The 26,142-nt window shown below is 32.5% G+C and overlaps 3 protein-coding genes across 3 annotated transcripts; 1 reads left to right on the top strand and 2 right to left on the bottom strand.

Annotated features, from left to right (window-relative positions):
- Nucleotides 1-4,213: 4,213 nt before the first annotated feature.
- Nucleotides 4,214-9,887, bottom strand: LOC106421818 (probable LRR receptor-like serine/threonine-protein kinase At1g29720). Its single transcript, XM_013862641.3, has 25 exons — nt 9,659-9,887; nt 9,365-9,542; nt 9,216-9,287; nt 9,048-9,119; nt 8,901-8,972; nt 8,716-8,787; nt 8,309-8,380; nt 8,139-8,210; nt 7,977-8,048; nt 7,830-7,898; nt 7,655-7,726; nt 7,491-7,553; nt 7,343-7,411; nt 7,206-7,256; nt 7,079-7,120; nt 6,958-7,001; nt 6,478-6,863; nt 6,201-6,396; nt 6,104-6,124; nt 5,844-5,999; nt 5,681-5,772; nt 5,320-5,530; nt 4,996-5,227; nt 4,767-4,920; nt 4,214-4,643 (listed from the first exon to the last, which is right to left on the bottom strand). Exons 1-25 carry the CDS (start codon nt 9,783-9,785, stop codon nt 4,284-4,286), a joined length of 3,027 nt encoding a protein of 1,008 aa, XP_013718095.1. The 5' UTR covers nt 9,786-9,887; the 3' UTR covers nt 4,214-4,283.
- Nucleotides 9,888-15,211: 5,324 nt separating this feature from the next.
- On the top strand, nt 15,212-16,409 carry LOC106421803 (probable C-terminal domain small phosphatase). Its single transcript, XM_013862623.3, has one exon. It carries the CDS (start codon nt 15,607-15,609, stop codon nt 16,396-16,398), a length of 792 nt encoding a protein of 263 aa, XP_013718077.1. The 5' UTR covers nt 15,212-15,606; the 3' UTR covers nt 16,399-16,409.
- Nucleotides 16,410-17,747: 1,338 nt separating this feature from the next.
- LOC125590250 lies at nt 17,748-26,142 on the bottom strand. Its single transcript, XM_048763621.1, has one exon. The coding sequence runs from the start codon at nt 18,013-18,015 to the stop codon at nt 17,794-17,796; it is 222 nt and encodes a 73-aa protein (XP_048619578.1). The 5' UTR covers nt 18,016-26,142; the 3' UTR covers nt 17,748-17,793.

Raw genomic sequence — 26,142 nt, 5'->3', positions numbered from 1 at the left:
CTCAGTTTAACAATTTCATTAATTATATTACATTAACAATACATCACATCATTAATTATAATACCATAATAATAATAGTGCAAATTTTTATTTATTAGTTAATCAATATTAACTTTATGTCAATTATAAAATCAAAAATGTAAAATAACTGGGTTTTGCATATGATTAAACGTTCGGTTTAGTTTATTTTACTAAAATTTATTTATTTATTTTAGTTTCAATCGGTGAAAAATTATGTAGCCTAAGACATGTTTTGTGAATAAAATAATAACTTAAATCAAAATAATAAAAATGTATTACATTTATTGTCACTTAATTTTTTACTCTATATAATTATTATACTAAATAATTGTTTTTCTATATCACTTAATTTAGTCAAACACATAGAAAAAGTCATTTTTATTAGTTTATAAAATCAGTAAGACATGAACACGGCTACCCATTTAGGTACGGGGTGTTCTTTTCGGATATCATTTTTTTCACATTAAGCTCTGCTTGAATATTATAAATTTATGTGTGGGTTTTGAGTTGGGTCCTTCTCGGTCTGGATGAGTTCGATTCTGATGTATAGGAACCTAAGAATATCTAAATAACAAATATATTTGAAACGGGTTCGGATATTTGTACCAAAAATAACCATACCCGATTTGATGTAGGTCTTTTGGATACAATTAATTATATTACGACATATCTAAAATATATAATATTAATAATAAACAACAAATATCATTGTGTAAAAATGTAATAACCAATATTCGCACAGGTACGTGTCCGATATTGAGCTGTGGATGGAGATCTTTCTACAGTTAGATTGAGCCCATCTTTTGACAAAAGATAGAGCTTTGAGTTAGCTTTCAAATGCCACCGGTTTGAGGTCAATCAGCATCCTATAGCAGAAGTTATGCCATTTTTACTGAACAGTGGTCAGTTTGCCTTGTGAGAAGAAGCTGTCAAGGAGATGAAAGACTGTCGATCGACGGTGCACCCATGCCATCGGTCGACGGTGATGCCAGAATTTGGTCTGAGCATATTTTATGACCGACTAAAACCCAGAAGCAACCACAAATTACCAGAATATCTTTAGACGACGTAAAACCCTTTTATGTGTTTTCTAAACCATTGTTGACGGCTACACTTTATTTTTATTTATAGTTTTAGGTTAGGAGAGAATGGAGGAACTCCTTCAGAGTCCTCTTGGAACTCCATTGGTTTTGGTTTTATTTATATTTTATGTTATTCATCTATTCATCTATGATTTTTGTGACAAACATCACGCATGAGTAGATCCACTTGGTAGGTTTAGGAATTTCTAGAGTTTTGAATGAACTTTTGAATTATATGATTGTTAGTATATCTTAAGATCTCTACATCAGGATAGCTTGTTATACTAGAATCTAGAGTAGTTGGAAAACCACGAGAGTGTGACTAATTGCTTGAGCCTAGAATCATAGGACAATTGAGAGGCACGAAAGTGTAATCAATTAACGGAACTCGAATCCTGCTAGATTAGATACCTAGGCGAATACTAACGTTGTTCTACGAATCTAGTTGAACACAATCAATCAGATCGATAACGCTTGCCTAAGGCAGCGTCGATCGACGCTCATACCATAGCATCGATCGACGCTCATACCATAGCATCGATCAACGCTCATACCGTAGCATCGATCGACACTCATACCATAGCATCGATCGATGCTCGATCCGTGTTAACATGCGAGTGCTGAAACACTAAACTTAGTCAATAGATTATACTCATAGTGAGAGATGGTTGTCTTTTGCATTAGATATCGAGTTCTAGAATCAATCTTTAGCATCTATAGATTAGAGTTCTAATGACCTGAATGAAACCCTAAGTCTAGTAACCATCCTTCCATCAAACAAACTCTCATTCCCATAAGAACAACTACCTTGTTCGCTTTGCAATTTATTATATTTACTACTGTAACACTTATTAGCCTAGCTAAATCGTATAACTATTTAGATCTTCTGTGTGTCCTAGCTCCCTGTGGATTCGATCCCTAAGTACTACAATTGAACCTCTTATTTGAGTGATATCAATATACAAAAGCGGTCATTTGATTTATATGAGCACGCCAATTTATTACATAATAGTAACTGATTTTTTAATTATTTAATATATAATTATTATTTTATTATTTCATAATATGCAGAAAAACAAAAATAAGTAATAAATATAAAATATTTATTCTGCAGAAGGCACAGATCTTAAACATTTTCTAGATCTCAGGCCAAAAAAAAATAAAATAAGAAAAAACACAAAAATCAATATTTATATCGAGCAATAACCAAAATATAAAAATGAGAAAAATATTGAAGATAGATAGGATTGGCACGTAAACGTAAACTTCTCATAACCATAATTAACTTTTAAATCGTTATATCATGATATAAAATCGAGCTGACATAGTTTCATTGTAACCAAATAGTAGGCCTGAGATTCTTGGGCCTAAACGTTAGTTTCTTATGTGATAAGTGATTTTTTTTACCTAAAATATTTTTAAAAATGGGATCAGCTCATCACTAAACAAATTATGTAATTAACAAAAAAGTTTTTTAAAAATTGTTTAAGGGTCAAAAATATTAATTCGATCAAGAATATAAATTTTATTTTTCCATACAATATTTATCAAATAATTTTCATATAAATTCAGCATGCGCAAGGTGCATGTCTTATCGACAATTAAAAAAGACGTCCTTACCGAACTCCAAGCAAAAAACACTCGATTTCGTATCTTCTATGATCTGTAACAAATAACAGTACTAGAATGTTCTCAATCATACTAAAGTGGATATTCTTAGATTAAAGATCTCTCTCTCTCTCTCTCTCTATATATATATATATATATATATGTATGATGTTTAAAGAAAGTTTGATTGGTTTTACAAATTAAACTTTTCATATATATCGATATAAATTTATTTTATCAAAAACTGTGTAATCAATTGTGTTTTTACTAATTTTATTTATAGAGTAAATTAATTTTAAATTATATTTTAGTGATATTTGTGGAAAATGTAGAATTTTTAACATTTGTGTACATATAATATGAAATGGAAAAAGAATATGTTGGAGAGAAAGAAAGTAAAATTCTTTTTTCTTTGTGTGAATGTAGAGGTTGCAAAAGCATAAATGAGAAATATCACTCATCGTTTCATATCTTTTGAGTGTATCCACATGATAACCCTCAAGTTGTAATAATATATGATAAGTTGGATCAAATGATGATATATGCTTAATCTCAAAAAATTTAATGTATATACTCTTCCATTTATATCTAATTTATTTTATTATTAAGTTTACTCAAAAAAATTATGAGAAGACCCATAAATCCTTATTGAATCTATCTATTTACTAACTATACTATCCCGTTGAACCTAATTTAATCATTTCTCTCCCCCTCCTCCAAATAATTTATTATATGTTCTTCTTCTTTTTCTTCTTCTTTTCTCTCTCCCCCCCCCCCCCCTCCAAATTATTTATTATATGTTAATTATTTTGGATTGGAGTTTTTCGCGTTTGCATTTCAATTTTTTTTATTCTTTTCGATTTCGTCTCCTTTGTTTTCTCTTCCTTTCCATTCGATTTCAAAATGAAAATCGTTGAAATAAAATTACAAATCCAGAAAATTATTTTACCAAGTTATACAATCACTCAATTATAACTTGGTATAATTAATTGTATAATTTGCTATAACTATAATTTAGGTATACCAAGTTGTACCATTGTTAAATACCAAGCTATATTCAGACAATTGTACAACTTAGTGTAACTAGATTATAATTATACCAAGTAATACAATTATCTCAAGGTAATCTTGGTATAACTGTATAACAGAGTATAATTATAACTCTAGGTATACCAAGTTGTACTTCCATCAATTAAGATTTAAAATTTAAAAGTTTAACTTAGGAAGAAATGTAGGGATAAAAATGAAAATCTAATAATTCACTAAGAATATAGACTATTTAAAATTAAGTGAGAAATGATAGATTATATTTTTTTCATTCAGAGAATTTGAGAATATGGTCCTCATAAGTTGCTAGAAATAGAAAAAAAAAATCTTGATTTAAAATTTAAAGGCTTCAAAAGTATGACTATAACTTTTATTAACTTTTGGGTTTTGATTTTTCTACAACACTTTATTCCCAATTAATCCAGCTTCAGTATCCACAATTTTACGACATGTGATTTAGTGATTGAGTCAGACATGTTTTATAACTATGATCGAGTTTCCGAGTGGTTCATTATAGATTCGAAGCTACGGTCTAGAGAAAACAGTGGACTCTGGACTAAGAGGGTACAGGTCGTAAGCAGATTCACAAGACGAAGGAATTGACACGAGGTAGTCAGAAGGTAAAGATGATGTACCAATCTCTGAAAATCTCTTAAATCTTAGTTCATCTCCGTACACTCCAGGATCTGCGATGATCTGTTCTATCTCTGTCTCACCTTCAAGCATCTTCACAACTTCCGACATGGTTGGTCTTAAGGTCGGAGACTTGTTGGAACATAGAAGCGATATCTTTATCATTCTCTCTGCCTCCATCACATCGAATACTCCTTCAAGCTTCGGATCCAGAATCTCTGAGAAAGCTCCTTTCTTCTGTAAAACAAACGCCTGAAATTGAAAAATCAAGAAACTTGTTAAGCACGCAATGCAGAGAAGGCTGAATCAAGAACCTTGTGAAGTACGCAACACAGAGAAAGCCAAGTTCTTGTGAGGGAAGTATTGGTTCAGTACCCAATCGAGAAGACCAACGCAACATTCGTTATCTGGTGTGTAATTAGCATTGCTCTTTCCGCTAACGATCTCCATTGCCACGACACCGAAGCTGTAAACATCTGCCTTTTCTGTTAGGTGACCCCTCATTGCATATTCAGGAGCCATGTAGCCTCTGTAACCAAAACAACATTTTAACATGACATTCAAAGACATTATCAAATGTTGGATTCATTTGTATAAGACCGACATTGTTCCTGCAACTCTGGTGGTAATGTGGCTCTTCTCGTCTTCATGAAGCCTAGCCAACCCAAAATCCGAAATCTTTGAGTTCAGATCCTTGTCTAGCAGTACATTTGTCCCTTTGATGTCTCTGTGAATGATCTTAACAGCTGAATCTTCATGAAGAAAAGCAAGCCCTCTCGCGATTCCTAAGCATATTTTGTGTCTTGTTCCCCATTCTAGTTTCAAACCGCTTCTTCCTGGATGCACCAGTTACAAGAAAACAATCAACTTCAAGACCGGCGAAGAATGCAAAAAAATAAAAATCATTGGTCTCTAATAGATTTATTACCAAATAATGCATCAGCAAGACAGTTGTTCTCCAAGTACTCATAGACAAGAAGAAGCTGATTATTCTCACAACAGCATCCATAAAGCTTCACAAGATTTGGATGCTGCAGGCAAGCGATCATACCGATCTCATTTACAAACTCTTTGTTACCTTGACATGATTTTGACGATAGCTTCTTTACCGCGATCAGTGTTCCATCTGGTAACCTTCCCTGTATTGCCAAATTACTCGCACGTGTCAGCCTTTAGATATTCCGATTTAAAGAATAAATCTCCGTGTACCAAGGGTGATTTGTGCTACCACTAGGCCACCAACACCTTGGTGAAATTTGATACTTCTTGAACTTAAAAACACTTTGTACCTTATAAACAGATCCGAAGCCGCCTTCTCCAATCTTGTTTAATGGATCAAAATTTTCAGTTGCAACTTTTAGTTGCTTCAAACTGAAGGAACCTGTTATCATTTAGATCTTTTAGCTCTTTCTTTTAGAAATACACCAACAACAGAACTTTAACTGATATTACCTCTCTTTCCTGAATCTGCATTTCTAACACATTTCTTCCAGTAGAATGCGCCGAAAATCAAGAAAGCAAGAGAGAGTATCAAGGCTGTTATGACGAGAATGAGAGGATATATTCTTGATTTGTGTTCTTTTGTGACTGGAGGAGTCTTCACTTCAACTGAAGATGGAGAGAAGAAAATAATGAGAGAAATATTGATCCATATTCTTTCCTAAATATAGCTGAAAATTGGATTAATAAGACTTGGCGTTTCTTTTTCTTACCGCCACATTCAGATTCAGAACCTGGGAAAACAAGAACAAGAAATGAATCAAGATGCAAGCTCATGATGCTACTTTATACCAAAAAACTTCTACTTACTGGGACAGACAGAGATTGCAGATATGAGAGAGCCATAGTTCCCTCTTTTTGGAATGATCGTTGTGCCTTTCCCTGCCCAGTAAAGCCGTATCTCTAAAGTGTTATCAGTCACGGTCGTGTTCATTTCTTTTATAACTTCCTTGTGAGTTCCATTAGCCTCTTCTCTTATGTTGAAATCCTCCCAAATCAACTTCCCCTAAACAGATAACAAAGAATTAGCCAAAGATGCTGAAAAAAACCTTCTTGAGGAATCCGCAGCTAAAAGATGTAAATGTACCTGAACGTAAATGTTAAAGAAGCGTTTGGCTAGCCTAGCATATGGTTCCTCATCAGAGAATTGAATCTCCGCAAAATGGAGTTTTACATTGTAGCTTCCATTTTCAAAACAAAAAGCAAAGTAAGCCAGACTCAGGGGAGAACGTCGAGCTGTCTGATAAAGTTCAGGATATTTTGCTGACACAGTAGATTCTGATGAAATTGAGTATGCATCTTCTGGTTGTCCATCATCCATAAAGTCACCAGTATTGCTGAATCCCCAGTTTTTCCCATGATAGTTTGTAGCTGAACCGGTTAGTCCATAGTTACCCTCATATAAAATCCTTCCACGAGAGTTTTCGATAGTTACATCAGGTCCTCCACAGTTTATATGAAGCGATTTAATATCTGCACATAGTGAATTTCTTTCAAAACCATACTCAAACTCAAAAAAAAAAAAACAATGGAAACAAAACAATAGACAACCAGAAACAACACTTACAACTTAGACACTGGCTTATGGCGGAACATGGAAGAAGGCTGGTTCTGTATCAAGAAAGTTGAGTTAATAAGAATGTGCACAGTGACCTTTGATTGATAAGAGTGCTCAAAAATGTTCTTACAGGCGGTTTTTTGACCACGAGCTCTCATATGTGTTTACATTGCTGCATCAAAACATTATTTTCTTCAAGCTTTCAGAAAGTTGTAAAGAAAAAAAACAGTACGTATGATAACAATAGCAGAACATACTCCCTCTCTCTGCAGCTTGGAGACCAAGTGAAGTTATTATAAGAAAGATCACTGTTCATTGCAAACGCCAAAAAAGTAAGAGATTAGCCTAATAAGGTTGAGATATTTTTTTCACATGAAAGTGACACTGGGCATACATATTGGTGCTTGCAGTAAGGAAAGGTCCTGATTCAATTTTTCCTGACAACTTATTTCCAGCCAAATATCTGAAAACAAAAAATAGAGTTCATAGAACTTTACTTCATACTCTAAAAGGTTCTAATGATTCAACACTATGTGACATACGTAAATTTTGGCGCGGCTGCATCTGCTAGTATTTCTCCTGTCAGTCTATTAAAGGAAAGATCGCTGCACAGGAAAGGAAAAACAAAAAGTATCATAGTCAAAAAAATTAGATCGTATTTCAAAAAATGCAGAGTGATATCTTATTACATATACATTAAACTTACAGAGTCGTGAGTTTGGGAAGACCCCATATAGTTGTTGGAATAGGTCCTGTTAAGTTCAAGTTTCTGAGAACCCTGATAAAATTAACAGAATCCATCATGAGTCATTAACACATGTATTATAAACAGGATCTTGTCTCTACCACAGACATAAATACATATGAGGTATACTGCATACAAATATTTTAGGTTCTTGCTAACAATATGAGGAAATTGTCGCAATCCAGCAGTTGTGTCACTGATCCTCCTGCATAGAAATAAATTAATGGATACATGTGTCTATAGTATGCAATCTTCTTGGATGTATTGCAAGAATATTGCTTACAGATCAACCAAATTCTCTAGACGAAAAATGGAGTCTGGAATAGGTTCTCTAAGGCCACTTGCGTAGAGTTCTCTGATTAAAGATAGTCACAAGTAAGAAAAATGAAGCTGATTGTAAAGCTTCAAGCTGTGAAAAACTCTACTGCATGATTTCTTGGCTTACAATCTTTTAAGTTTAGATAAGTTGCCTATAAACTCTGGGATGGATCCGTTAAGGTGATTATCGCTAAAACGGCTGCAGATATACCAATGAAAAAATGTAATACGTAATGGTTATACAATTGAACAGATTAAAAACAGGTATCTTATAATGGAAAAGAAAGCTGATATTACAGATTTGTCAGATTTTTTAGTCTTCCTAATGTCTCGGGTACGCTCCCAACTAATTGGTTAGAAGAGAGTACTCTGGAAGAATCAGCAAATCAAAAACAAGATTAGTTGTTCATGTTTTAAAGAAACACCCTAATCACTAACAGTGGCGGAGGTAGGTTGTAACCAGGGGGGTCACATGAGAATGGATTTTTCAAAAACAAACAGGGGGGGTCACATGACTGACCCCTATGGATTTTTCAAAAAAAATAAAAATTACTTGCATTTTCCTTTGAAAATCTGATGAAATGCTGAAAATTTAACAAATTGACCCCTTTAACAGACCTCTGTAAAACAGTCTGCTGCCTCCGCCACTGATCACTAATCATGAAAAGGTGATTTTAAAGTGTGATTAACATATTCTTGCTTACAATCCTTCTAGGTTAACCAGGTTCCCAAGTTCCTGAGGGATAACTCCAGAGAATTGGTTGGCTTCCAGAATTCTGAAGTCATTGAAACAAACAAACAAAAAAGCTTTATTTTGAATTTTCCGTAAGGATGAAATAATATATGTAATCACATGAGATGACCAAAAAAAAAAAACCGTAAAACATACAGTTGGGTTAGGTTAATAAACTTCCCCAGTCCTTTGGGAATGTCTCCTGATAATCGATTCGCACAAACAGAGCTACAAAGATAAATTAAGGTAAATTTAGAAGCATTTCTCACTTCCTTCACAAGAAATTCGAGATAAAAAACTTACATAGATGTGAGGTAAGGCAGTGAGGCCCATTCCATAGGTATTGAGCCATAAAGATAATTAAGGCATAAGTCACTGCACAAACAAGAAAAATAAGTTCCATTTTCTATAATGTTTTGTCAACTAAAACATTGAAAACAGAGGAAACTGAACACAAAGATCCCTCCTCACATCGATTCAAGATACTGAAGCTTTGAGAGTTCTGGTGGAAGTCGACCCGGAAGACTGAATGTCTTAAGGATACTGCACATGAAGTAACATTAGTTAGATGGAGCCCAAAACCGGAGAAACTAACAGGAAAGAAACGTCTAGTTTCTTACAAGTGTGTGATATGACAAGTTTTGTTGTTGTTGAAATGACAGTCACATCTGATTGTGCTGTTATGTCCTTTCTTGAGGACATCTTGAGTTATCACCAGAGTCTTTGTGAGACATGGATCTTCACTTAGGTTCAGGTGCTGGACACCGAGTGTGGATGCAATATCCTTAAGGGCTTTTACTAGAAAAGACAAACAAATTAGAGAAAAAATCATGCTTTAGCTCAAATTCACAAAGATAAGCCATGTTTGTCCGGCGACATATATATATGCATTAAAAGTTAAAACCATAATAAACCTTCATCTGGGTGCAGAGAAGGAGAAGCAGAGACTGTACAGACCAAGCAAATAAAAAGAAGAACAGTGAAAAGAGAGCTAAAATAGCGGCTTTGCGACATGATCATGAGCTTGTAAGCTGAAGACATGGAAGATTTATGTTCAAGTGATCTACATATGACTTCAAAACACTACATATATATAGCTACTAATCAGAAACCCTTCTTAAATACCAATATTTATATAAAAATGTTAGATATATATGTCTATATTAAAAATTGTGAAAGATGTGAAGTGTCTTGAGAATGTAATTTGACTAAGCTGAGATGAAGAGTCTACACATGGGATCTGATTGCTTTTTAAAGCGAGAGAGATGTGTTTCTTAATTACAATCCAGCCTCTCTGAATTTATTTATACACAATATGAAGGAAAAACTTTACAAAGAAGATTATTCACCCATTCTGTTGCATTTTATAGTATTCTACTTTTATAACTACTAGAACAAAAGTACTACTGAGATTTCATGATCCTCAAAGCATTATTAATATCACCACCCTCAACAGCACCTTACATAAACGATGAGCCCCATTTTGTAGGTTGTGGCTTGTTTTGTTAACCAATGAAAACTGGAGGGGTTGATCAGTTGTGCATCAATAAGACTGATTGAATTCAACATGAAATTTCATATGTTTAACACTTGAACTAGTTGATTATTTTGTTCAATTGTTAATCATCCTTCTTGATAGTTGACTTGTATTTTCCTTTCGATCCAAGAACTAGTTGGAATAAAAAATGAGTTTACTCCACTTTAATTTCATCGGTTCTCTGTCAGTATTTTTATAATTTTATGCAATAGGGTACTAAAGTACTATACTAACTTGATCAATTTGGTCCTTTTCTAGGTAAGTCAAATCATCCTTTTAAGCAGAGTATTTCATACAATAGTACAATAGATAAAGTGCATGCTTAAAGATTACATTTTAAGAAAATGAATTAAGAATCATTATTTGTGGCAGATCATTTCAGAAATCCAGCCTATCAAGTGATTTTTTTTTAGTTTTAATAATAGTAAACTGAATGCTCTTAGATTAAAGATCTAACAGCCTATCTTTTATTTAGTAATTTTTTTAAATTCTTGTATTTAATGGCTTCAAGTGTATAACTGGGAAAACTGGTTCCGTTTGTGCATGTTTTTTTTTCTCTAAAGAAAGGAACACTACAAGAAAACAACAGTATTCTGACGGACATTTCGACGGAAAATGAAATCCTTGGAATTTCCCGAGGAATTTCTGAGGAAATTCTGAGGAAACCCAAAATTTGGGTTTCTTCGGAATTTTCTCGGAATATACCGACGGAATTCCGAGGAAACATCAATCCGTCGGAATATTCCGAGGAAATTCCGACGAACTAGTGATCGATCGATGCGTTTTTGGACATATACCCATTGATCGATCACATTGTTACGCTTTGGTCCATCTTAGTGATCGATCGATGCGTTTTTGGACATAAATCCATCGATCAATCCGTTTATAAAAAAACATTCGAGATTTTGAAACCCCAAACACTAGTTCCTCGGAATATTCCGAGGAAATTCCGAGGAAGAAAAGGGTTTCCTCGGAATTCCCTCGGAATATTCCGAGGAAATTCCGAGGAAATAGGGTTTTTAAACCGAAAACAACGTTTTTGCGGTTTGAATAACACATATATAACCCTTATTAAGTGTCTTACGTTCATTATGAAGTCAAAAATTTGTTCCTTACCCTATAATAAACATTTTTCCGATTGTATGAACGAAATCCCCACAACATAAGAGAAACACTTATACACTTTAATGAACGGTAAAGGGAATACTTACCATTCGTTTTGAAATTTGTTATTTCATGGTTTATGCTCATCTATACAAAGAATCCTCAATGGTATGCATTACAATTGTATAAGAAATGAAATACGGCAAAAAAAATTGATGTTTTGAAACCCCAAACACTAGTTCCTCGGTATTTCCTCGGAATATTCCGAGGAAATTCCGAGGAACAATATAAATTAATAGAAATACATGCACAGGATATTCGTTTTCCTCGAATTAATGAAAATATTCCGAGGAAATTCCGACGGATATTTAAGTGGCCATCGGAATTTCCTCGGAATATTTTCATTTAACCGGGGAAACAAGCCGCCAAATATTTCGGAAAAATTGAAATTGAAAATACTGAGGGAATTCCGACGGAAAATATCCGTCGGACCCAAGGTTTTATAAACTCCAAACGCATCTTCTTCCCCATTTCTCTCTTCTTCCTCTCCGGCAATCTCTCTCTCCTTCTGGCGTTCTCCACCTTCTCTCGCGACGAACTCTCCGGCGAATCCTTTCCATTCCCTTACAAATCATGTAAGGACCCTATCCCACTCTCTTAGGTCCTATTTGTTAGGTTTTTTAAGTAGATTTGATGATTTTAGAAGGTTTTTGATAGATTTTTGTTAGGGTGATTGGGTAGGATTGTGATTTATTGTGTAATAGGTTTAGAATTGTGATTTGGTTGTGTTGAATTGATTTAGAACTTTTTTTATAAATTGTTCATTATTTTTGTATTTACAAAACGTTTTTTCTATATAAATTCGATTTTACAAAACGTTTTTTGTATATAAATTTGATTTTTGTATTTATAAAAGATGATTTCATATTTATAAAAATATTTATATTTATTAAAACTAATTTTGTATTTATAAAACATTTTTTTTGATTTATAAACACTATTTTTTATTTTTGTATTTATAAAAACTATTTTTAAATATACAAACCGTTCTTTGTATATAAATTCGATTTTTGGATTTATAAAAGATGATTTCATATTTTAAAATTAATTTTGTATTTATAAATTTTTTTTTTTTTTATAAACACTATTTTATTATTTTTTGTATTTATAAAAACTATTTTTTATTTATAAAAAGATGATTTCATATCTATAAAAATATTCATATTTATAAATCTAATTTTGTATTTATAAAACATTTTTTATTTATAAACACTATTTTATTATTTTTTGTATTTATAAAAACTATTTTGTATTTATAAAAAGATGATTTCATATTTATTAAAACTAATTTTGTATTTATAAAACATTTTTTTTATTTATAAAAACTATTTTATTATTTTTTGTATTTTAAATATGTTTTCTATTTCAATTTTAATTTTATATTTTCGAATTTCAATTTACAAAAATAAATTTATAATTTTTTTTTTTAATTTCGGAAATATTCCGATGAAGTTTATCCCTCGGAATATTCCGACGACATCTTTCTCGGAATATTCCGACGACATCTTTCTCGGAATATTCCGAGGAATTTCCGACGAACTTATGGTCCTCGAAAATTCCGAGGAAATAGGGTTTCCTCGGAATTCCGTCGGAAATTTCCGAGGGATTTCCGAGGAAAGATGAATTTCCGAGGAGTTATTTCCGAGGACTTTTTTCGTCGATATGTCGTCGGAATAGCGTTATTCCGACGACATACCGACGATTTTTTCTCTCAGTATGCCGCTGTTTTTTTGTAGTGGATGATCTGGTTCCGTTTGTGCATGTTAAGAGTCCGAAGCGAGCCTTTCCGTCTTGTTCAGACATTTTTCAAAGTGGTTCCGTTTGTGACAAGATATGCATGAAATAAAAGGCTTTAAAGAAAAGAACATCCCCACTGCTTGCTTAAAGATAATGATAGAACAACTAGCGGAGTTTCAACAAGGGGCAGATGTAGATGTTCCAGCAGGGCTGTACGACGCGCATCAATGTCGTTTGAATCAGATCTTCCTTTCTTTAGAAATATCGTATGAAAATGGCAGATAACTTCGTACGTCAAAAGTTTATAAGCATTACAACTGATGTAGAGTTGTGTAATACTTCTTACACTATTGTAACTTTTAAACTTATTTAAAAAAATAAACTTTTCGCTACAACCCATTTGGAAATAAAAAATCTCAATATTATATACTTTATAAAATTAATTTGTTTTATTAAAATTGAAATAAAACATGTTTAACTAATTTTACTATAACTGTCAAACAAAATACAAAATATTTTACAATTAGCTTTTATATTTTAAAACAATAAGATACTTAAATTAAATAATATATAAAATATGTTTATAAAAAATATATAACAAATATTTTTTTATTAATTAAATATATTTTACTTTGACAAAATATAATATTACTTTTATAGAATATTCAGAGGAGAGAACAAATGTTCATTTCATTTTGCAAAGAAATTTAAGTTACACTAATAAAAATGTTACTATAGGGCCTAATTTCATATTACCAAAGAAGTTAATTTGCCCTCCAAAGCAGGAGTCATTTTACTTCTTTCGTAATCCCATGTAAAGCTCTGAACCTCTATATTAATAAAAGACAGAACTTTGGTTCACCTCTTAGGATGAACCTTTAAATTCATCCCACCTTTTAAAACCAATCAAAGTGACACATAGATTATTAATTAAAAAACATTAAATCAAATTAAATATACCCTAAACCCAAAATCTTAACCATAAGTCCAAACAGTAAATCTTAAACCCAAACCGTAAATCCTAAACCCAAAACCTATACCCTAAACCCAAAACCTAGACCTAAAACCCAAACGGTAAACCCTAAACCCAAACCCCAAACTTAGATGCTATAGGGTTTGGGTTAAGGTTTACGGTTTGGATTTAGGGTCTAAGACTTGGGTTTAGGGTATATGGTTTAGGTTTATAGTCTATTTTTGGGTTTAAGGTATATAATTTGGGTTTATGGTCTAGGATTAGGGTTTAGGGTTTCCCTTCATTAAAATTAGCGTTTTTATTTTTTGTAGCTATTTTTTATTTAATTTAATGTTTTTAAATTCATAATCTATGTGTTATTTTGATTGGTCATAAAGGGTGGGGTGAACCTAAGTTTTGTTCATTAATAAATACACTTTTTCCTTAACATTATTTCAATAGTGTTTGAGTATTTGATATCTGATATCTTTTAAAAAAGGAAATAAAATTAAATATCCAAATTAGATTATATTTTTAAAATAAAATAATAAAAATACATAAAAATAGTTACAAAAAATAAATTAATTAATATTGTTAAGTCTTCAGCAAAATACTAAACCCTATACCCTAAATCCTAAACCCTAAACCCTAAACGTTAAAACTTAAACTTTGGATAGACTCTAAACCGTTGGAAAATCTTAAACCCTAAATCATACATTAAAAACTAAATTTTAATAACACTAAACCCTAAATCCTAAGCACTAAATCCTAAACCCTTGGGTAAACTCTGAACCCTTGGATAAATCATAAACTCTAGGGTTTAATTTTAATTATTTTTTATTTAGGGTTTAGGGTTTATCCAAGGGTTTAGGGTTTAGTGATTAGGGTTTAGGGGTTAGTGTTATTAAGATTTAGTTTTTAATGTATGATTTAGAGTTTAAAATTTTCCAATAGTTTACGGTTTATCCAAGATTTAAGGTTTATAATTTAGGGTTTGGAGTTTAGAATTTAGGGTATAGGATTTAGTATTTTGCTAACGGTTTAATAATATTTATTTATTTATTTTTGTAACTATTTTTATGTATTTTTATTGTTTTATTTTAAAAATATAATCTTATGTTTCCTTTTTTAAAAGATATCAAATACTCAAATACTATTGGTTGGTGAATCTACAGGTACTATAATTTTTCTTTCTCGTTTACATATTGCTGTCCATTAAGAGAACACATAAGGAAACAAAACTGTTATTTTGCTAAAAATAACGGTAAGAGCGCCTCTAATCACAACCTGAATAAACTAAACTATACCAAATCAAGTGCCTGTCAGTTCCAAGGCCAAAGGCATGGAAGTTAGAATCTTTCAAGCTTTATATACAAATCAACCATATCTCCAAGTTTCCATCTGAGCGAGCTGCTTGAAGAAAAACAAACCCTGAATCCTTCTCACTTGTTTTAAACTCTGGTTTCTAGGTAATGGCGTGCCATGGATTTCTTGCGACACCGACCCCGAGATCACATGGAAGGACCAGATGTTTGGCTGCAGCTGGCTCAATATTCACATCCCTCAACACGTCTATCTTCACATTCCACAACCGCCTCCTGCGTTGCATTTCCAGGTTTTTTCGTCCTTCCACCACAGCTACCGCAACTCCTTGCCGTCTAGTCACCAAGAAACAAGGCTACAAAAAGCTCGAGAAACACGAGCATCATCAGAGAAAACGTAACGACATGAAAAGAACCATCGTTCTTGATCTTGATGAAACATTGGTGCACTCATCGATGGAACCACCAGCCCGAGTTAACGTCGATTTCATGGTGAGGATAAAGATGCAAGGAACGGTTATACCGATGTTTGTGGTGAAACGACCAGGAGTTACCGAGTTTCTTGAAAGGATCGGTAAGAACTACCGAGTGGCGGTTTTCACAGCTGGGGTGCCGGAATATGCTTCACAGGTTTTGGATAAACTTGACAAGAACCGCGTGATCTCACAGAGGTTATATCGAGACTCATGCACAGAAATGAACGGGAGATATGCTAAAGATTTATCTCTGGTGGCGAGGACAGACTTCGGGAGTGTTTTGCTAGTTGATGATAACCCTTTCTCTTACTCGTTGCAGCCGGATAATGGAGTTCACATTAAGCCTTTCGTGGATGACATGGAAGATCAAGAACTGATGAAGCTTGCAGAGTTTTTTGATGGTTGTTATCAGTACGAAGATTTAAGGGATGCAGCATCAGGACTTCTATCCAACAGACTGATTTGATGCACATCTGGCTTTTATTTGCATGTTCTGATTTCAGTTTTGTTTTTGGATGATTTCTTTCTTTTTGTTGATTTTCTTTTCCTATTAGTATTTCTTTGCGTTGAAAAAAGGACTCTTCCTTTTTCAGCGTTTCTACAATTATAAAATGTGAGTGGAAAGTGTATATTATTATAAACCAAGGAAGAAAAAAAAAAAGTTTTGGACTATCCGATTATTAATGACAAGAAATGATATAAACACCGAAGTGTAAAGAGATTGATCTGATGCAGTATGATCTTAAGGGGCTATGTCCCCACAGACTCAAACTTCAACGTCAGATATTGAGTTACAAGAACATGAAATACTACTGTAAGAAAGTAGTCTTGGTAGTGCCTTAACTGGGTTTGAAACATCTATTTTTGGTGGATAGATTCAAAGAAAATAAGAGCAATGACCCAAGTATTGACTGCAAGAGAAGGACTCGGATCAAGTGAAACGCTGAGAATATTAACTTAATGTGCTTGAGACATTTCAGTGAGAAGTCTGATAAGCTTGATGACGTGGAAGATGAGTTATCAAATGAAGTAGAGCCTTGAGTTGAGGCAGAACGTTTTGCCGTTGAAGAGTGAGAGAATAAATAGAAGAGCTTCAGATGTTTACAAGCTTCAGTTTTGAATTGGAATTGAGTCGCGAGACTTGAGGAGAGTAGCTGGGTTAGGCCAGTTTTCTTGAGGAGATTGCGATCGGGTTAAGCCGTCGCATCTCAACCGTTTGGATTCAAAGTGTAGTGCGTTTCTTCTTTTATTGAATAGATTGGTGTTTGAGATTGAGTTTGGTGAGAACTTGTGAGAGAATCTATACCTAAACTCTATCGCAGTCACCCTTGAAGCTATGACCTGGTTATGCTTAAGGTAGTGTTCAATATGATTAATATAAATATTGGCTTTATAGTCTTTTGTACTCAACAGTAAAGTAAAATAGTTTCACTAAATGCCTAAACCATTATACTTCAAAAAAAATATCAATAAGTCATTCATATTGGATAAACCCGTTCTAAATATTTTTAATTGTTAGAGATTAAGTTAAAACTTTAAAAAAACTTTCGTTAGAAACAAATTTCTAACAGGTTTTATAGTTTATCTAGTTCACCAGGCCACACCAAAGGCATAGTAGCAACAATAGCAGCAGCAATATACTTGAACTGTAATTCCATATTATCTCTAAACCTATAATCTTGTAATGTATCTCTTGCTGGTTAATGTTGTATGTACATACATTATTGTCCATGAGTACATGAAACAGCACAACTATGTTGTAATTGTCCAAACCGAAACTTTCTAATATTAGGAATCTGCTCTACTTCACCTCTAACTTCCCATAAACAAACTAAACTAAACCAAAGGTACCACTTCAATTCTAGATTATGGTATAAAAAGTAGCGGAGGATAAACTCAAAAACATCTTACCCACTACCAAGCTTTCCATCTGAAGAGCTGCAAGCTTGTTTTGTTCAACAATACTTGTTTTCCTCGTTGTGTAATCAAGCAGCCGGGAGAAATCAATGGCAACTGAAAGGATCATCGAAAACAAACCAGAAAGCCACAAACACCAAAAGAAAAATGACCCATTCATGTCCATCTTGACGTTCCATTGTCGCCTTCTGCGTTGTGTATCCAGGTGCTTTACGGCCACCACCACCACCAGCTATCCAGCCACAAGACATGATGGCTATACAAAACTAACAAAATATACCAACACGAAAAGGACAATCATCCTCGATCTTGATGAAACCTTGGTTCATTCCACGACACAAATGCCTGGAGTTAAATACGATTTCATGGTGATGGTAAAAATGGAAAGTGAGATTATGCCAATCTTTGTGGTAAAACGTCCCGGGGGTGACTGAGTTCTTGGAAAGACTAGGGGAAACCTACAATGTAGCAGTTTTCACAGCTGGTCTGGAGGACTATGCTTCACAGGTTTTGGACAAGCTAGACAAGAAGGGAGCCTTTACTGAAAGTGAAAACAAAATACCAAAAAAAAAAAAAAACACTCTTGTACAAGTAGACATTTGTGGAATAGAAAAAGGTTTAGTTTTAGTGTATAATTTCTCAAATGCCTTATGATATGCAAAAAGAAACTTCAGAAGAAGACGTGTTATGGTTTCTGTTTTTGTGTTCAAGCATTTCTTCAGCCTTTACAAGGTTTTAGCTCTGCTCCAAAATCCAAAAACTAGCAGTGACGCGAAAGAACAATTCCAAACCATATATCCTTTGCTAAGACAAACACATTACAGCCTTACAGGGAAAGAAAAGACAAAATACCTAAGTTACCAATTAGTTAACCATTTGAATACTTTCGCCGAAGGCCTTAACTGTTTTTTTTTGTGGTTTTGTTTTCGTTTACATTCTAAACACTATGTTATAAATGAAAACACCAACATTGCTTTAGTTTTGGAAACAATCAATCCCTGAGTTTCCTATTAATAGAAAGATGAGAGAAAGTAAAGTACTAACTTCTTCCACAATCCACACCTACACTTTTGACCATATCGGTAACATCTTCCAATAAATATAAGGATCAAGAATTCAAGATCCAGTACAATCCAAAATTTGTGATACTCAGTTCAATTACAACAACAACATAAAACGTTATAAAATGAGACGAGCTATTCAATAAAATTCAAGATTTGGAAAGAAAAAAACTCTATCTCTCTATATTCTTCCACCAAAGCTCCGCAAGAACTACAACCTACTTAGATCAAATCTGTTAAATCTTATAACTCACAGCGGAAGACTTGACTTGGAAGTCGCAAGGCTTCGGCTTTACTGAAGCACAAGTCGTCGAGAGCTTCACTACGACACCACCTGCATCTAGGGAAACCCGAACACTGAGATCTGGTCCGCATCTCGCAGCACTTGGGCTTTCTAATAGTCTTGTTCAGCTTCGGATTTGTCCGGATCTCCAACGGCTCGCGGTCCAAAACACGAACTTTAAGTTCAGAAGACGATGAAAGCGATGGACATAGTAAAACGAGGATGAAGATAATGACTAAAGACGAGAAGCTTGAGCTAGATGCCGACATTGTCACCAAAAAAAATGCTCTGTTTTTGGTTCGATATTTTTGGAAAGTTTCTTCGTTTTCTATGTTACTCTTTCTCTGTAATAACTCGAGAAAAAGGAGGAGATTTGTGATATAAATCCCTTTACAGCAACGAGTTCGGCCTACCAAACTACATCGTATATCCACGCGTGTGGGCGCAAGTTAGCGGTATCCTTTAATAAATGAAGTCACTTTGTGACTCTACAAAATCAATGCGAAACTTATCGAAATCAGTTAGATGCATTGGGCTTTTTAACGTTTGGTTTCCGAAAGAATATTTGCACCAAATTGATCCATTTGAAGATAATGTGATACAATGAGACTTGCTTCTCATAGAGTCATAAGTTTGTTATCTGTGTTTGATTCTGCATTCTAAATGCATAGTTCGTGAAACATGATCCTCGCCACTTTTGTAGCAAGCACATGATGATGCTACAGTAGAAAAAACACTGGAATCATGTTGTGAATATAAGTAAGAAAGTGCTTATATGGATTATGCTCTTGAAGATTCTTTCAAAGTTATTAGATATTAAACAAACTCGAATAATCTACACAAATCATACAAGTAATACTAATAGAAAGACATAACTAGTCTGAAAAATTAACAAAAAGACAGACATGTGAAATCAGACAAAGGTGTTAGTTTCCTACGTGGATTTTAATTACTTTGCCAACAACTTTGCACCGAGGATTATTACATTTCCATGCAAAATTTTGGGAAACTAGTAATGACAGATTCCAATAAATGATTTTTCATTGTAACTCTTTTGGGTAATACATTGTAAATTCTTTTCATATATATACATATACATACACTGAGTTTTTTGATAAGAAAAAAACACATACATATCTGCTTGTATCTACTACATGATTTTGTGAATCGTCCTTTAGATGAAAAGCTTATCCATTAGTTTGTTTTAGCTCCCATCTCTTGTAACCTAGAGCCGCTGTTTCTTCGGAGAATCGGAATCGCTGTTTGTTCAGATCCTCCTTTTTGGTTTGTGAAATGAAATAATGTTAAAAAAAATAAAAAAAAATTCTGCAATATAGTTCTCATAAGTGCACTGACTCCGACAATCTAGCTTGAAATCTTGGCTTTAAGACACACTAGATTCTAATCCGCGCGGTTGCGCGGATTATTTATATTTATAGTTTTTAAATTACAATTTTATGGTTTGATGATATTTTATAAAATTTGGCTCGTGTCGAAATTGTATTTTCTAACTTTAGGTTTGGTTTCGGTTCGGTTATGGGTTTTGGTATTTGGTTTTTGGTTCAAGAAATATAGTAATAGCTGGGTTATTTATTAATTTCAGTTTGATTTGAGTTTTGTTATTTTGGTTTTGGTTTGTTTCAAATAATAATGTTAAAACACGATAAAATCTTGAGTTCTTCGACCACGGGGGTTTAAATAGGGATATGAAATTTTCGATCTTGATTCTGATTTAGACAGCTATATTTTTATTACATTTTCTGGTTTTTATTTTGTGTTATCGAATGTTTTCATATTTAAATATGTCGGTATATCTAAAGTTATATACCAAGTCAGAATATACTAATATCATTCTGAAATAATAAATATTTTTAGTCTATATAAGGATTAGGTATGTAACCTGCAGTTGAGCATTTTGAATACAATTATAATTATTTATATTTTCTTTATATTATAAGCAGTTCATGTAGTGTTACAGTTCCCTAATCTTTTCAAATGCATCAACCATCTCCAACACTTTTTTTCATTTTCTTGTTCCTTGTTTGTGTACCTCGCAACCTTCCATAAGAGCTAGGTCAAACCTCTGACCTTATATCCCGTAGGTTGCTAACTTCTTTTTGTATGTGTGAGGTTTTAGGGACATCAGACTATGTATACATATTTGATCAAAAAAGAGTATGTATACATATATTCGACTGAGTTTTAAAATTACTTTGTTGAATCAGTTTCTTCCCTAATACATACAACATTCTTATCAATGATTTAAGTATCCTATTTAGCTTGTGAACATAAATGTTGTTTCTTTTCTATATATCTACTCATGAATAACCACTCTTTCTCTCTATTCAAACAATTAAATGGCTCTACCAGCTTGATCACATACATATATAATATTAATAATAAGGGAATGTACATATAAATATAAGATATATACAGCAATAATGCTCCCTTTCACGCATTTCCTCTAAGCCTCCGCGTTAGAGAGATAGCAAAGACCGATCAACACAGTTACACTACCCAACCTGAACCTTTTCGTTTCTTTTGGAAATTCACGTAATGACCAAAACACCTCACACCTGTCTCATAATTTCAGTGGCTGTCTATGCTCGTCAGTCTCCTTCGCATAGTAATTACATCCACCTGTATTACTGCTCAAAAACAGACCAATGCTGAATCTCATTAGTTTCCTTTGTTTTCATGAACCTCTTTCAATCTTAAAGCGGAGGCTTGAGCAAGAAAAGAGTACACTTTTGTTTAGTTGTCCTTGAGGGCGAGTTGTTAAGCAAAGCAGCACAAGTAGGTTGGAACAATATTGTATACTTTCTTGCAGCTCTATTGGCTTCTCCATAAAACAAATATCAAGAATGAAAACACAAACATACATATTAGCACATATATTATGGGAGTATGAAAACAGAGTAATAAATCATAATAGCATACTCACACTTTCATGTAACAATATACCATAAAAAAAACTTGATTTCCTGCAAAAATAAACATTCACCAGAAAAATGTGAAGTCTTTAACTTTGTAACTATTGAATGTTCAACTACAATTCAGAATGGCATCTTTAACACTCATAACGTTGCAACAAAACTGAGTCTGGCCACAAATATAACGGATATAAACTTGACCAAAAACTAAAACTTTATAATGACCCATTACTCGACAACGTAAGCAACTTGATCCAAGTTAAATAATAATTCCAATTTAGATCGATAATAACCTGAATCATGTGAAAGGTTTGACGGAGGAATCATCAATTAGGTAACAACGTTACTCGAATCATCAATATCCACCTGATGGTTGCTCGTTTTTTCACTGTTCTTCAAAGCTTGACGACGACAAACTTTTTGTAGAATGTTATTTAATTTAATAGGTTTAATTTAGGTATTCTGAACCAATTGGTTTAATTTAATTTAATCGGTCAACATATAGAATATTGTAAGCATGTTTTTAAATTAAATCACAACATGTTCAATAGGACCAAATATAAAACATGCCAGAGTATTTTTAAATAGAACTCTATTTTAATAGATTAGATAAGAAACTATCTATTCTTTATACGTTCTATCGGCTAATTCTATCGATTTCAGCAAAAATTCATTTAGTGCTAAAGGTTAAATTAGGTATCAAATTTTCTAATCTGAATTTGAAATGTCTTCTGAATAATGCGAAAAATAACCATATTGTTTATTATAATACTACTATGTAAATTGTATATGCCAAAATGTATATACCAAAATTCAAATCCAGACTATTCATTTGAATAGCAGTTTTATTTCAGCAGGAATCAAACAAAAGACATATAATTAACTTTTATTATTAGGCTACGACTAGTTAGTTAAAAAATTTATTTGTTTCACGAAATAAGAAACTTATTAAAAGATTCAAGAACTTAGATCCGAGAGCTAGGTGGAGAAGCACGAGAGCTAAGAGAAGATGGTACTCTAAGCTTGAATATGCTTCTACTAGTGCTATGGTAGCTAATATTGATCAAAAGTTAAAATTTTATAAATATTTAAATGTTTAATAATTGTTGGTGTAAAATATATTAATTTTGGTTAAGAGAATGATGAACGTTTTGTTAAGCAAAAAAATTAATTATTTTTTATTGGTTTGATGTATCTTAACAAAAATTAATCAACTAAACTTAAGTTTATGAGAATGTTATACTTTTACATATATTTAAATATTTAAAATACTTAAATATAGTAATTGATATATATATATTAATTTTGTTAAGCTATATGCTGCTATTTTGTTAAGTTAATAAATACATCTAAAATTTTATTAGTTTTTTATATTTAATCAAAATAAATTAAATAAACTTAGTTTTATTAGAATGTTGTATTTTAAAATATATCAAACGAAAAAATAAAAGGGAACATTGTAAAAAATGACTCAAAACTTGATTTTGAATACAAAATTGTACCCCAAATTCAATCAAATGCAAAAGTAACCCAAAAGACTAGTAAAATTACGAAAGAAGACTTCTTAGGAAGTCTACTCTACAGAAGACATCTTGAGAAGTATTTCTTTGTAAATATTGGCTTACTTTTGAATTTGAAAAATTCTCGAAAATGCCAGAGAAGACTTCTCGAGAAGTCTTCACGGATAAATATGTTAGTTTTGCAACTGACTGAAGTTTGTCAGAAATTTGACTTTTTATAGAAGACTTCTGAAAGTCTTCTCAATATGTTGCAAGAACTCTACTTGGGATACTTTTGGAATTGCCTATATTTGATTTTTCCAGAGAAGACTTCTAGAGTCGTAACCAAAGGTTTGACCAAAACCCAAAATAAAATTTGATAAGACTTCTCATTAATATTAAATATTTTAATATTATTTTTCAATTGCAAAAATAACCCAAGCAGACTTCTTGTGACAGTGAGAAGACTTCGGGAAAACTTTCAGATGACTTATATAGAAGTTTTCCCTGAGAAGACTTCCCGAAAAGTCTTATATAAAAAGTCAAATTTCTGACAAACTTCGGTCAATTGCAAAACTAACATGTTTATCCGAAAAAACTTCTCGAAAAGTCTTCTCTTGAATTTTTCAGTGTTTTTTTCTTAATAAAGAAAAGTTAGAAGACTTTTTGAGAAGTCTTCTTGATAGATAACACATCTAGCGAAGTCTTTTGAAAGACTTCCCGAAGTCTTCTAAAAGTCTTCGCGAACAGATCTGAGAAAAAAAAACAATTTCATACATTGAACCTCTGAGATGACTTGCTTAGCTTCTGCAAGTACCCATAAATTCACTACAATAGCTACCAAGTCGTTAATGACCACAAATCATGAGCTTCAATGTCTCTATAAACCTTACAAAGCTTGAAATCAAAATCTTAGTTTTTGGATGAAATTGAAGAGAGAGTGAAGGAGACGTGATTTGTGTGCATAATTAATGAGATATGAAGAGTATAAATCAAAACTTTAGTGCATTAAGAGCTTCAAATTGGTTGTTCATGGTGGTTAATGTATTGATGACAATGACAATAATGTAAATATTTGGTGAAGATGAGGATGATAAGGTAAAATACTCATTTTCGAAAAAAAGAAAAAAAAAGTATTTTCGTGAATAACTCGAACTTATAGTGTGAATAGGAAAAATGAAAGTTTCAAAAAAAAAAAATGGGTTATTTTTGTGTTTGACTTGAAATTTTAGGTTATATTTGAAAAAAGCCCAAAATAAAATGTCAAATTGTGATGATTAATTTAAGATATTTTAACCGATAAATGAATAATAGGGAAAAAACTTTAAGCAAATTTTGTATTGGTAAATAAAAAATATTTGTTTATTAATATTCTATTTTGTGTATTGGAAATCACTGGCTATTTATAAATTGTGGTAAAACACTTATAAAACTATTGATATGTATTTCTCAAAATAAATACTATTGATATGTATACATTTCTTTATACAGAACAAATATGTTGACAAAGTAAGTGACGTGATTTGACAAAGTAAATGACGTGATTCAACTGGTTTTGTTTTTTTTCCTAGAACTAGCACGTCGGTAGAATAAACCTTAAGTAAAATAGACCCCCGTTATTTTGTTTCCACTTCAACATTTGTTTTAGTAAAGTTATTAATATTACCTTAAAAACTCGACGACCGACATGAGAATACGCGTAACTTGTTTAGACGATAGCGATTAGTTTGCTTTCTGTGTTGTCCCCCAAATAAGACAAAGAATCTTGACTCTAATTTTGTAGTATATCGTTGACACTCCTACATTCTATAATAGAACCACTCATAAACTAACACTACTGTAATATCGTAACATATGCTTTCATAGTCAATAAACCCCAAAAAAATAATCCAGTTATTGGCAAAACCTTTACTCAAACTTTTATCCACGATTGTGCCAGATGATAAAGCAGTAGAACATCAAATTACAATATATCATGCAAATACTTACCTTTGTTGTTGTTAATTATACCCTTTTTTTTTAACAAAATTGCAGTGTTTTTAAAACCGGACCGGCTAGCGAACCAGAATTTTTTTGGATCATAGATCATTGGGGTTCAACCGGATTTGATCGGGTTTACTTAGATTAAACTAAATTTAATGATATTTTATAAATAATATGCATATTAGAAAAATATATCATATCAAATAAAATGTTTAAACAGCGATAATGTGTAGAAAAAACAAAGATAACAATTAAAATCTAAAATCAATATGAAAAGCAAATTTAAACTTTATTCACAGATCTTATCACTCTAAATCTTCATCACCTTTAAAAAAATTATATACACATCAGGTAAAATTTATATTTTGAAATACAAATTTCAGAAACGTAAATATTTATTGACGTGAATATTAAACTTTGTGAATCTTATAATTTATGAGTTGTAGAGACGACAAAAGAAAAAGACGAGAGACGATACTTTACTAATCTTTGATAAATCTTATTTTTACTTTAAAAAAAAAAGAAAAATTAATT

Source organism: Brassica napus, chromosome C7 (genome assembly GCF_020379485.1).
Source record: "Brassica napus cultivar Da-Ae chromosome C7, Da-Ae, whole genome shotgun sequence".
NCBI lineage: Eukaryota > Viridiplantae > Streptophyta > Magnoliopsida > Brassicales > Brassicaceae > Brassica > Brassica napus.
This window is presented reverse-complemented; position numbering and strand designations above follow the sequence as displayed.

Bases quoted from the DNA above. Each gene is read 5' to 3' on its own strand.
- LOC106421818 (XM_013862641.3), bottom strand. From the start codon at position 9,785: ATGTCTTCAGCTTACAAGCTCATGATCATGTCGCAAAGCCGCTATTTT. The intron at 4,921-4,995 runs GTCGGTCTTATA...TTTTGGTTACAG, and splicing joins ACCAGAGTTGCAGGAACAAT to AGGCTACATGGCTCCTGAAT. The intron at 4,644-4,766 runs GTACTGAACCAA...TTTCAATTTCAG, and splicing joins GCGTTGGTCTTCTCGATTGG to GCGTTTGTTTTACAGAAGAA.
- LOC106421803 (XM_013862623.3), top strand. From the start codon at position 15,607: ATGGCGTGCCATGGATTTCTTGCGACACCGACCCCGAGATCACATGGA.
- LOC125590250 (XM_048763621.1), bottom strand. From the start codon at position 18,015: ATGGACATGAATGGGTCATTTTTCTTTTGGTGTTTGTGGCTTTCTGGT.